General features: G+C 47.0%; 1 protein-coding gene across 1 annotated transcript; it reads right to left on the reverse strand.

The window, feature by feature from the left end:
- Nucleotides 1–1,609: 1,609 nt before the first annotated feature.
- Nucleotides 1,610–3,145, reverse strand: LOC136521193 (WRKY transcription factor WRKY28-like). The gene is made up of 3 exons (XM_066514898.1): nucleotides 2,842–3,145; nucleotides 2,327–2,743; nucleotides 1,610–2,231 (listed from the first exon to the last, which is right to left on the reverse strand). The coding sequence occupies exons 1-3, from the start codon at nucleotides 3,118–3,120 to the stop codon at nucleotides 1,746–1,748; spliced, it is 1,182 nt and encodes a 393-aa protein (XP_066370995.1). The 5' UTR covers nucleotides 3,121–3,145; the 3' UTR covers nucleotides 1,610–1,745.
- Between the last annotated feature and the right edge of the window lie 10,585 nt (nucleotides 3,146–13,730).

Here is a 13,730-nt window from a genome sequence, read left to right on the forward strand (position 1 = left end):
GTCAGGAGCTGGAGGCCGAGCAGCAGAGGATGGCGGCCCCAGCTAGAGGCCGAGCGGGCCGGGCGGCAGGCCCAGACGCAGAGGCTGACGGACATTACGGAGTTCCTACAAGGGCTTGGGCAACGTGTGGGCTTCTCTCTGTCAGCTGGGCTATTGGTTCTACCTCCGCGTCCTGCAGCTACTCCTGTGAGTATGAAAGTTTTTTACTTTCGCTTGTGCTTTGCTTGTATGGCCTCTACCTTCCTAGATTAGCTATCCAAATAATCTTGTCTCACATGCAATCTTTTCTTCTTTGTGCAGTCTCCATCTGACGTTGGTTCGAATAATCCACCTCATGCACCTCCGAATGATGGAGCTGGGCCTTCACCACAGTCGTAGTGAACGAGATGAGTGCACGTTGTTTTTTTTTATTTGTTGTTCACTTGGTGATGGACTTGTGATATACTTGTGATGCACTTGTGGAATTTGATGGACTTGTGAATTTATTTGGATGGATTTGAGCACTTATTATTATATATGTGATATATATTATGATGGATGTGACATGTGCGGATGAATGTGTGGATGGATGAGATATATATGTGATGGATGAGATATATATGTGATATATGTTTGTATGAATTTATTTGTCATGATGGAATGTAAAAAAAAATTAAAAATTACTGTTTTAGGACACTTTGCCGAGTGTTGCACTCGACAAAGGATCCCGTTGCCGAGTGCCATGGTCACAGCACTCGGCAAAGCTGGAAATATGGGCGCTCTAAAAACCATTTTTCCAGTTTTGCCGAGTGCCATGACCATGGCACTCGGCAAAGATCTTTTTTTAAAAAAAAAATTCAAACTTTGCCGAGTGCCGGCCAGAGGGCACTCGGTAAAAAAAATTTTATAAAAAAAATTCAAACTTTGCCGAGCGCTGGCCAGGGGCACTCGGCAAAGAATTTTTAGAAAAAAAAAACTCTTTGCCGAGGGCTAGACAGAGAGCACTCGGCAAAGATTTTTTTAAAAAAAATTAAAAAAACTTTGCCGAGTGCCTGTAGGGTTGGCACTCGGCAAAGCGATCGTCAACGGGGCCGGCGCTGTGACGGTCGCTTTTCTTTGCCGAGTGCCCCCGGGGCTCTCGGCAAAAAGGACTTTGCCGATCAATTTTTTGCCGTGTGTTCTTTACCGAGTGCCGCACTCAGTAAAGACTTTGCCGAGTACAATTTGACCTTTGCCAAGTGTCTCAGGCACTCGACAAAGAACCTGAATCTAGTTGTGTCTAAGAGAGATTTGCACGAACTTCTTTGTCGCTTACAGCATAAGCGCATGCGATGATATTATCGGTGTTCTACATACTACCCCGCGCCGGTGCCGTACAAATTAACTCGGTCGTCCTCGATCTTGATCTGTTCGATAATCCATGCCTTATGCACACGTACGTGGAACTAATCAGGTGTGCTACTGGTGTATATATAATTTATAATTATATATACCGTTAATCTCCAGGCTTCATGCCTTCATCATCATCTAGCTTGAACCTTGAATGGCGTACGTGCTTGAATTAGCAACTTCTTCAATGGCCCGCGCCGCCGCGCGCGCGCCAACTGATATTTCAACGGACATGCACATATACGCAATAAGTAGCTCAAATTTAATTCACTTCTTCGCCTGCGCTGAAATACTAAATTTCTGAGCTACGCTTCTGAATAAATTTGCTGTCTACGGACTAATTCGTCAATTAATCATCATGTTCGTCTACTAGATTATTAATCCCTGGTCGGGGAGAGCTCGAGGATCCGGCCGGAGAGCGCGCTGACCAGCGCCGCCTTGAACCCGGGAATCCCGGTCAGGGTCACCGCCATGTGCTCCGCGAGGTTCTTCCTCGCAGCCTCCGACGACGGCCCCGTCGTCGCCGCCTCTTGCTTCTGCTTCTGCTTCTGCTGCTGCTGCTGGCGCTGGTGCTGCAGCGGCAGTGGCGCCGCCGCCAGTCGAACGACGGCCTCGCCCGCCGCCGGCGCCGGCGCCGCCGTCGACCTCGCGGCCCTGCCTCCGTCGTGCTGCGGCGGCTGGCCGTGGTTGTGCTCGCCCTCGTACGTGGCCACCAGGATGGTGCTGTCGTCCGCGCTGCGCTGCACCTTCTTCTTCACCGGGCACGACGGCGCGAAGGAGCACCGGAAGTAGGCGCGCGGGCACGGGTTGTCCTTGGTCACCTTCTGCCCGTACTTCCGCCATTGGTACCCGTCCTTCACCACCTGTTTTGTTTTGTTTAAAGCAGCACGAGTTAATTGACCGTAAATTCGGCGCGAAAACAGCGATGGTTAATTACGGCATCCGATCCGTTACTTACGAGGCTGAGGTCAGAGGGGTCGGCGTGGACGTATCTCCGGGACACCTTGGGCTTGCACTCCTCCCGGACGGCGCGCCGGAAGGCGGCGGCGGTGACGCTGACGGCGGCCGAGGTGCATTCCGTCTGCTCGTGGGCCGCGACGGCGGCTGCGAACGACGGCGACGGCGACGACGGCTTGCGGTTGTGGTGGTGTTGGGCGGTGTCGAGGCTGTCACCGCTCCGGATGCGCTTCCTTGACGGCGAGGCCGCGGAGCCGCCCTCCGACGTGGTGGAGGACCCGCGGTTGGCGGCGGCGGCCACCATGTCGTTGACCTGGCCCTGCAGCTCCGTGTACTTGGCCACCACCGCCCGCAGCATCTCGCTGAGCCGCTTGTTCTCCTCGCCGACGCGCCGGAGCTCCGCCTCCAGCGCCTCCACCTGTAATATAACCAGCAAGTTCCGATCCAGTGGCCAATCAGCAAAACTGCTCACGGCTGTACCAACGTTTGTAATCAAGCGATGGATCGAATGAGTACCTCTCGGTCTTTCTTGACGGCCAAGAAGTTCTCCTGGACCAAGACCTTGGTCGTCTTCGCCGGAACCGTCGGCCTCGCCGTGGGAAGGCCGACGTTGAGGTCGAGGCTCAGGGAAGGCTGCTGCCCGACCCACGGGTCCATGTCCGCCGCCGCCGCCGCCGTCGCCCCCACAAGAATCGTTAGCCCCTCGATCGCGTACGTCAAGAACAGCTCAGAGGCGCGCGCTAGCGGCTGGTACTGGAAGCCAAGGAAGGAGGAGAAGCTGCTGCGCTTGTGCATAGATGAGGGGGCATGGCTCCGGGAAGGCGAATATATAAGCGAGGCAGCTGAGGTGGAGGAGGCACATGTGCGTCAGTGCGTGCTGCAAGTTGAAGGCTGGCTGGGCGCTGGACTGATATGTGGCTGGCTGGGCGGACAGCGACGGCTGGGGGACTTGGGAGACTAAGGCGTGCTTGTCCTCCGTCGTCGTCTTGGTCGATGTGATCTAGGGGTGCGTGGTGCGAGTTTTAATTAGTCGCTTAAATTAAACTAATCTCTTCTTCTGGACTGCAGTGTGGTGGCGGGCGGGCGCCGGGCTGGATCATCAGGCCAGGACAGGCCAGCGCTTGGAAAAAGGGCGAGGGAAAGGGTCGCCGGGGTCAAACGAAAAACACCAGAAGATTACAGAGGATTAGCTTGCATTTTGGGAGGATTAGCTTGTTGACTCCCGCACCCCTCTTGTTGGCTGGTCTCTGTCTAACCGTCTGCAGGATGTTTCATTAGCTGGGAACCAGCTCTAATCGATTAACTCCAAAAGGTTTTATGTTTCACTTATTTGGGGGTACATGTGCTGCAACTCGGTTTTACGTACTACCTCTGTACTCATAAAACATGTCGTTTAAAACATGATTGTGCTTACCAAAGAATGATTAATTAGAGGGTATTTTTCCCAATGTGCCCCTATTAAATAGGGTTGCGGGTGCATTTCATATGAGAAAGAACCATAACTCAAACGGCTATCGTAGTGCGTCGTGAGCCTTGAGGGCCAGGTTCGATTCTTGGGGGCGCTAGTGCCCTGATTTTGCATGGCACTGTTTGTTTTGGCTGAACGTGGTTGAGCACGTTTCTTCGCGATTTTGGCCTGGCGCGTGCGAAAGATGCATGTCGCTGTGCACTGGCGCTCGTTTGTTTCATTCATTTTTTTCGCTTGAGTTCACTGGTGTAACACCCTAGGTGTTTGGCTCCCACAAAAGTGCATTTCATTTCATAAACATATGCATCATCTATCTCATCATGCCATTGTACTGAAACATGCATATGCAACATTCGCAATTATGTTTGTTTCATACTTGAATTGCTTGTGAATGGTGGTAGTGAAACATGTGAATGCAACATGAGTTTCTCATACCTTGAAACATGGCAACATGGTAGTAATATGACAAGTTTAAAATTACAACAAAGTCATGAAACATGTGAAACATGGAATTGCAACATTAGAGTAAAATTGATTGTTTTGTTGCTTCATCACATGCGATCACTAGAAGTTGGTGTAGCACTAGTGTAGAGTGGTTAATTAGGGTCTAATACACCTTAACTACACTTAGGGTAATTGATGGGACATTGTTCATGTGGATCAAAATGACAAAAATGCCCTCTAGTGGAGGTTTGACTTAGAATGACCTATAGAGTGCCACTGTTTGACTGATTCAAAAGACCAACCTAGAGACCTTGCATGGCTATGCACCCTTTACCAAAGTTGTAGCCAATTTATCAAGGAACAAAAGTTATTTTGTGACCAACTCATGAAAATGTGTGGAACAGTCTCAAACATGGCCCACAAGTCAGATTTAGGGTTGAATTCTACACTTAGAATTTTTCTAAGTCCATGAGACGATTTCCAGTTTCGTGTGTCATTGTTTGGAGCCTTGTATCTCCCTAACCAGGCCGAACCAACTCGAGCTCCAATTGACAAAGTTATTGTACTCACTTAGATCTTCAATTTTGTTAACTATACCATGAACCAAATCGTCACCGTTTGGGAGTTATAGATCGTCAAAATCACGTTGTCAGTCGTGTCATCGGGCGTCGATTCGGCCGTTTCAGAAAAACGTCAGAAGGACGCCGTGGCCGACCGGTGCAAGGGCTGATCACTGCGTGGCGTACATGCTCTGCCAGCGTCTCCATGTCGCGCGTCCATGCTCCAGATGAAAGCCAGCGCCTCGCTCACTCACCTTTCATCTCGCCATTTCACCCTGCCATCTTCTTCCACGCGAGCGCGGCGACCGGGAAGCTATGGCCGCCGCGAGCCAAACCCCCTCAACCGAGCACCTTTGTCCGATTCCTCCGAGCCACAGCACCACCGTAAGCTCCTCCACATCCGCGACCACACCGTCATCTTGTTTTTGCCTCAGGCAGCGCTCACCGTGAAGGCGGCTCCACCGGGTCGCCATGACCGCCGCCGGCCGAGCTCGCACGTGGCTGTGCCGCTCGAGCCTTTTGCTACCTCCTTTTTCCCTTGCTGTAGGTCCTGTGAGTGATACTGATGCTCGTAGAGTAGGCCACTAGGGCTGTGACGCCGTCGCCTCGCCGGAATCGGCCAAACCGTGGCCGTGCGACGCCATGGCCGTCGCCATTTCCTCTAGCTGCTGTAATAGCTAAAATTGAGGGTACCACTAGGTGCGCACGGATGAGGTGAACACATTGACACCGATGGCCTCGCCGGAGCTGCCACCGGCGACGAGCTACGCCGTCGTCCTTTCTTCCTCCCCTGTCTATCTCGCTGACTTGTGGGACCCGCTCGTCAGTCGCCGAGCTGAGGCAGGAGCCTGACGTGGGCCGCGCCAAGTTCTGGGCTGCGCTAGCGCGTTGTGGGCCGCCGTGTTCTTCCGGGCCGGCCCAGCTGTAGTGATTAGGTTTTCCATTTTTGTTTTGTTTATTCTTTTTCACAGATTTGTGTACATATTCAAAAATGTGTATCTCCAAGTTGGTAGGTCCAAATGATGTGGTTCCAATTTTGTTGAGTTCCTGGTAATGTCTAGTTTATATTAAAAATATAATTTATGTCATGTTCTGTTATGAAAAATGGAGTTGCTAATTATCTCTTTTAATCATGTGGGAAATAGGGGTAATTATATCTTTTTCTGTGTAGATCCAAATGGCATGAAATTTTTATGGTGTACTGCTCATATCATGAATAGCTTGTAGTTAAATTTTCATACATTTTGGACACTGTATGTAGGAGTTAGGTAATTCTCTTGTTTGCATGGATGGATCTTGTGTGAATTTTCATAATTTTTCTATAGATCCAGTAAAGGTAAAATTTGGTGAGTGCTATTCTTATGCTAGAATGATGCTAGAAAAAATATGAAATCTGTTGCTTGACACTTTTCATTAGGGTTTCCTAATTATGCTAGAAATAGCCCTGCCATCTGTTATTTTTGATACAGCAAGTTCTGCTTGACCAATTGCTTTCAAATTTTTATGGTAGTCTATGTGAAGCATGAGATAGCTACTGTAATTTTTGTAGATTTTTCTGAATAGTTTTACTATATGTTGCTTTAATCACCTAATTAACTAAATAAATTAGAAAAGGATATTAAATAATTTATTTAGAGGTTGGCACTATACTTTCTGATGTTCCTCTGGTATGTACAACAAGTTGGTAAACTTGGTTTGGTCCAATTATGCTTTTGCATCATCACTAAATATTTAACTTAGTAAACCTGCCATTTCTGGACAGATTCTAGGTTTACTTGAATTCGATTCGATTAACGTAAGAATCATGCTTTGATGTTTATAAATGATTTGTAGAGAATTTCATAAGCTTTCCAGAATGTCCTCTTGCAAGTCATTTGGAATTGTAGAACTCTTGTTGTGATTAAATTAAGGGACTGCTTGTTTGTATATGAAACTTTAACTGTTGATTTAAGTATGCCTTTACTATTCCTAAGCTTGTGGTAATGTTCCTAGGTGTTAGGTCTTTAACTGAAGATGAACATCTTTATCTTAGGTTATGCAAGTTAGGTAAGTTGATCTTGTTCTTCAAGTTAAGTTAGATACATGTTTTAAAGTGATTTGAATAGAGCTATTCTTAATCGGTAAATGAGTGTCCAGTGATGTTTTCGTTAAACACTTACTGTGATTCATTCATCATGAGCATCATGTCATTCCTTATGCATCCATGATATTTATCTTGTGCATCAGCATGCAATAGGTGTACCGGAAGGTGTGACACTGCTGGAATTCGAGGAACCGAGCGGGGAGCAGCAGCAGCCACCACCGGAGGTTTAGGAGGTGCATCCCTCAGGGGAAGTGCCGGACGAGGTCGCCGTTGAGTGCCCGGATCACCGTCCATGCAACTTTGTGAAAGGCAAGCCCCGGAGCATATTAAGCCTCCTAATTTCCAAAATGCAGTTAAAGTATTATTGTTACATATATATTGTTGCATTAAGTTTAGGTGTTGGATGTAAACACTTGCTGCATTGGTTATCCAATCCTTGTCCAGATATTGATACCCTGAATCCTATGTAGCTCAGGTTCGTGTAGTGCTTAGCCCTGCTTAAACGCTGTAGAAGTCAGGTGATTTTCTGTCACCTGCGAGATATAGGAATATACACATGGCACGGTTGGCTATATTTGCTATCGTGGAAAAGAACATGTCTTAATTTGAATTGAAGACCGGGCGGAGGCTTGCCGGTTTGCAGTGACTCCGTCTGTGTCGCTTAAGGACTGAATCTTGGAGCATTTCCTGTTCATGTTGAACGCATGCCTCTCTCTTAGTTGGGCGGGTCTGGAGACCGACCACGAAGCCGAGTAGCTCACCTCAGGCCAGGAGTCGATAAGTATAAAGTACGCCTCGGAAGGGAGCCGTAGGCGTGAGTCCAAGGGCAGGTGATTTAAAAGTCCTGATCGTCCTGGCAGAAGGGTAATCCCTGAGAGTGCTGGCGCTGATCGAACCCGCAAATTTAGTTCCTGAGTTGTCCCAAAGGTGACCCACGGCTACCCTTGCAAAGTATGCCAGGGTGAGAGTTAGGAATACCCCCTCAGCTAAGTTGTAATTCGATTCGAGTCGCCGTCTCTCCCGGTTAGTGAGAACTTGACGGGCTTATCTTCAAAGTAGATACACTAAATAACATAATGGTTCAGAAATGATGATATGATGATGACAGCCTGATTATACCTGCTATGGTTAATATTGTTTGCTCCTAATAAGTGAGTGCTCTAGTACAGGTGCAAATCTAGTGGACAGGTAATCGATGATAAACTTGATGCGAAGTTTAAATTGGTTACTATATTCATAAGCTCTTTTATGCAACTGTGTCCAGCTAGCCCACCTCATAAGCCTTGCATGACCCTTGGTGTCTTTTACTTCTGGTTTTGACGGGTAAGTCTAGCTGAGTACCTTCTCATACTCAGGGTTTATTTCCCACCTGTTGCAGATGACCAGTTCTACTTTGGTTGCTGCAAGTATTGCCTTCTCCTGGCTGGGGATGAAGACTAGACCGTTGGGCGTGATCTCTCCTAGTTCTCGTACCTGAAGATGCTTTTGTGGGACATGACTAAGATCTGGCAATGTATTTGAAACTATGAAGTTATGTACTAAACTATGTTGCTTCCGTAAATTTGAACTTGGTTTATAATATTTTATTTGAACTCTGATGGATGTAATCCGAATGCCACTTGTGAAATCTTGTAACGAATGATGTGTTGTGTTGAATCACTACGGTCTTGGTTTGTATGTCGAGAGTTGGTTGAAATCCTTCGTGATTTCCGGACTACCGGGATTATGGGAGCTTAAGTACAGGAATTTGATCACTTCGGTGATTGTTTTTGTACTTACGTTCTTATGATTTGGTCGGTTCTATTACAATTGGCGCTATTTTCTTTTTACTGCGCGCGTGCTCAACAGGCCTGACGCTTGGAGTGCTTCGTCTATTTAAACGCCTCGTACATAGCTTCCTGCATCTACTACCTTGCCTCCTTGCTTGCTTAAACTACCGTGCTTGCTTGTTCTTAGCCATGTTCATCTATGACATGGCTTAGTTTTTTTTTCTTCTTCCACTTCTCCGTACGGCGCAATGGGTGATCCGTTCCCTGCCTTTGATCTGAATGTTCGTATAGAACAAGATGACGACGGCAACCTTCCCTTCAATCTCAACGGGGATCACAACAATGGTATTGTGTCCATTGTTACTCAGTTTGCTCTTTCCATTTATGATATTCATAGCAGCCGCTTGCAAATGTCGTTTCCTTTCTCAGTTTGTTGTTTCCTTTTCAACAGGAATTGATATGAACTTGCCACTTGGTGAATTTGGTGTTGTTGACTTCGATTATGTACAAAACCTCTCAGGTAAGCAATGGCTATTATTTGACGTGGATTTTATTTGATCTTGTCACTTGATGCAATTAGTTTTTTTTATTGGTAAGCATGTTTAATTTCTTTTAATAGAACAGGTTGTGGCTAACAAGTGATTATTTTTTTTAATTATCCATGCTGCGAGCGTGCGGCGACCGTGCAGGCGAGCGATCCATCCATGGCGGCGAGGAACGGTGGCGACGATGTACTGCAACGATGAAGGGAGTGCCACGCTGTCGTGCGGCGAGAATGGCAGTGCGACGCAATAATGGGTTGCGAGTGAATGGTCGACGAAGGAAACAAAGCGGTAAACGCGATTAATGCTCAGCGGCGCACGTGATTAGCGAAGGAAGGCAGTCGAAAGGATTCCAGGGCAAACGGGACCACGTACAGGGTCACGCGGCCACAACGACATGTTTCGTGAAAACGCAGTAGAGGCCCACGACAACATATTTTATGAGCATGGAGGGAGTACGCAATTAGCCCGGCCGGTTCTTCAGGGTTTGGGTTAGAAAAAGAAAGAAGAGACCTCGCGGTGTGATGTTGGCACGAAATATTCATTGGACCTGGACCCGGCACGCCGGCCGAGGGACAGTCGGAGACTCCGGATTGATGACAAGGACGACACCACTCGGCAGCAGGCTGCTGCAGGCAGGACGGACCTGGCCGGCGCTGGGCCTGCTGGCTACCAAGAACAAGTTGGCTTGATCTCTTCGCGCGAAGGCAGCCAACTACTAGACGGCCGGAGGTCGAGCAGGAGTATGGAATGGGTAAAGTTGGGGAAACCACAGTGACTAGGTCGGACGTGTTGAACTTTTCCTGAAAAAGGGCCACGTTTCTTGAAGTTCAAGATCATATCAATTCTGGCCAGATTACCAAATATATGTACATGTGGTCAGGGCAAGTAGGTCTTGAAATTATCCACAAGAAAAGGTATTAGTATCCGAGTACGGGATCCCATGATGTTGAAAACAGAGGACTGGATTGGCCCGAGCAAATTCCGCTTTTGACAAGAGCAAGACGGCATCAAAGGCACGTAATAAAAGGAAGGCACAACTGACTGTCATGTTCTTCTCATCATCCGTGGCGTAGAAGAAACCGTAAAGAAAATTCATCTCACATCGTGCCTGTAGCTATACATTAAAAAACATTTCCAAGACGAATTAACATTCGTGGTAGCAGAGTAGTAATCCATGTTTCTCCTACCTTAGACCAGACTACTTAGCCCATGTTTAGTTTCAAAAACTTTTTCAAAAAAGTGCTACAGTATCCATCACATCGAATCTTACGATACGTGCATAGAGCATTAAATGTAGACGAAAAAAAAACTAATTACACAGTTTGGTTGGAAATCGCGAGACGAACGTTTTGAGCCTAATTAGTCCATGATTGAACACTAATTACCAAATAAAAACGAAATTGCTACAGTAGCCAAATTCCTAAATTTCACCCAACTAAACACCCACTTACTTACAGCCCGGGAGTCAACAGCATCCGGTTGTACTAGTTAATCGCCGCAGTTTACAGCAAGAGAAGCTGTATCGGACTACTGCTGCTGCTGCTCACGTAGTACGTCTGAACTGGACCGCAGCCGCCACAAACAACCGGCACTGCACAGAATCCAAGACTAGCTGGGTTATCTAGGCCTTGTTTAGATTACCCCAAAATTCCAAGTTTTTTCACTCTCTCTCCATCACATCAATTTTTAGCCATTTGCATGGAGCATTAAATGTAGGTAAAAAAAAAAACTAATTGCACAGTTTAGTTGGAAATCACGAGATGAATCTTTTGAACTTAGTTGGTCCACGATTGGACAATATTTACCAAATAAGACGAAAGTGCTACTATTCATCGGGTTGAAATTTTTCTCAATCTAAACAAGGCCCTAGTCACTTGTTCAATCCCTAGCTAGCTGTAGATGCCCTCCTGGTGAAGTTGTCACGCCCATCACGGAAATGATTCACATTCAGTGCACTTGCATTATTACTAGTCGCCCTAACTAGCTTGCATTGGATCAGTTACTGCTGGTTCTTTGTCAAGCACACAGGTTTCACGAAATAACTAGCCAAAAAAAAAAACTGGACTGTGTTAGCTCCCTTGGTTTCAAATCGTAAGTCATCCTGACGGTTCTAAATACATAGTTTTCACATATCTAGGTACGTACTAGAACTATATATCTAATAAAAAACAAATCGACTTACAATTTGAAAATGGGGGGAGTAAAAAAAAGATCTAACCATTTGCTAGCAGGTTTCATTAAGAAAAGGATCACCGGTAAAGTTATCTTTGGTTATAGTTGTGTCCACCTCAATCAACTTGTGTCGGAGACTTGGAGTAGATGTACTTGTATTCGCCTTAATCTACGTAGGTGACGAAGACCACCACTCCAACATGCGTGGACTGAGGTGGATACGAGTACAGTAAAATAGAAAGTGAGCGAGTCAATACCTATGTTATCCGGTTTCACAAAACAGTTTCCCACTTTCATTTGAGCGACTTTTCCATCACCTGCTCTCTTTAACATCTATCCTTCAACAATCACCACCTATAACCATCTCATTTGTTTGCCTGTCCTTCATTGTCACCGCTATTGTAACCATCTCTCGAGGGCATTCCTGTACCATGTGATGTCATAACCTGACTTTTGTGTCAAATAAATCGAAAGGTATGTATGTGAATGCTCTATGAAAACTTACGAGGTGCTCAGGGCATAGCAAAAGGTATGTATGTATAAAGCCAAAACAATTTATGATTTGGGATTGAGGGTCAAAGGAGTACGAAAAGAGAGCATTGAGACGCTTGTCTCATATCAAAGGCCCTGTAAATATAAAGTAGTACCAATCTTTCCTTCAAATTGTCTAAAAAACGCGAAAAGAAAAAATAAGGTTCTAACACTTAAAAGTGCATCAAGACGATTTGACGCGAACTTGAGTGACTAATAACAGCACCAAGAATACAGCACGACGGGTGTTTGAATCCAGCGACTAAAATTTAGAAGGTGTCAAATGAGGGTGTCGTATGGGGTATTTGGATACTAATAAAAAAAACAAATTACATAATCCGTTAGTACTCTACGAGACGAATTTTTTAAGCCTATTTAATCCGTCATTAGCATATATTTACTGTAGCACAACATTGTCAAATCATGGACTAATTAGGCTTAAAAGATTCGTCTCACAAATTAGTCGCAAGTTGTGCAATTAGTTTTATAATTAGTCTATATTTAATACTCCATGCATGTGTCAAACATTTAATAGGACAACGACTAAAATTTAGGAGAACGAACCAAACACCCACTTTGCCTAGAGCAGGAGGAGAGCATACAGTAGTAATAGGCCAGGAGGAGAGCAGAGCGGGGTGCGTGCGCGGTGCGCCCCCTGTTTTGTTGGGAGTGATTGGAAAAAAGAAAAAAAAAAAAAGGGCACGTGGAACATGTGACCGCGACAATATCCTCCTGCCAACCGGAGCGCTCCACACGCCTGCAGGAAACCGATGTCCGTCCGTCCCCAGCCCCCAAACCAAAGTGGCCGGAATCACGAGCGAGACGGAGTCGCCGGGCCGTGGGCGCCCTCCGATCGGGCGTGGTGCGTACATGTGGCCGGAATCACGCGCGAGACTTGAGCGACTAACAACAAAAAAAAAAAAAACTCGGCCTACGGTGGGCAGACAGCCCCCGCAACTTTGTGCTTAAGGAAGAAGACCTTCTCACGCAGGCCGAGAAAACCCCCGAACACCGTGTCCCGCCCTTACACAGGGGCCGTTACCCTGTGAGTGGGCCGGTCCGTTGCCTGTGCTTTGGGAAACTCGAGACAAGTGAGGGGATTTTTTTAACTCCGGGCAGGCGAACGAGCGCACCCGTGAGGGCTCGAACCCTGCCCGCGAGAGTACCAGCCGGACGTCCCGACCAACCGGTCAGAGGAGCCGACAACACTAGGAATACAGCACAACTTACACTGGGAAGTGCAAGCTCTAAACGGAACCTTTGTGACATGCATTATATGGAAGCACTTTTCATGTATGAATCTGGCGGCTCCAAATATAAGTTGCACACTGGCACGGTCTGCAGATTGTCAGGCTACTTGTTGGCCAAAAAGATTTAACAACGTTTGAAACTGACAAAGAAACGATGGGAGTGGTCATATATACCATTGACTTGGAGAACATGTGGTATCGTGCACTAGCGTGGAGCATCGCAAGAACATGATTATCATGTCGTCGTTATGAATTAACCACACCAATATCGTGATCCATGAGCCCATATGGCCACCACATGTTCCATGAAAAGCGCTTCTTCTAGAGTAGGAGGAGAGCATACATTAGTACTAGGCCAGGAGGAGAGCAGAGCGTGGTGCGTGCGCGGTTTTTGTTTGGAGCGATTGGGAAAAGGCACGTGGAACATGTGACCGCCACAATATCCTCCTGCCAACCGATGTCCGTCCCCAGCCCCCAAACAAAAGAGAAAACAAGTACTAGAAAACCCAGGGCGCGCGCGAGACGGAGTCGGCGGGCCGCGGGGGCCCTCCACTCGGGCGGGCGGGCGGATGCCGTCCCGTTC

Source organism: Miscanthus floridulus, chromosome 18, assembly GCF_019320115.1.
Source record: "Miscanthus floridulus cultivar M001 chromosome 18, ASM1932011v1, whole genome shotgun sequence".
Lineage (NCBI taxonomy): Eukaryota > Viridiplantae > Streptophyta > Magnoliopsida > Poales > Poaceae > Miscanthus > Miscanthus floridulus.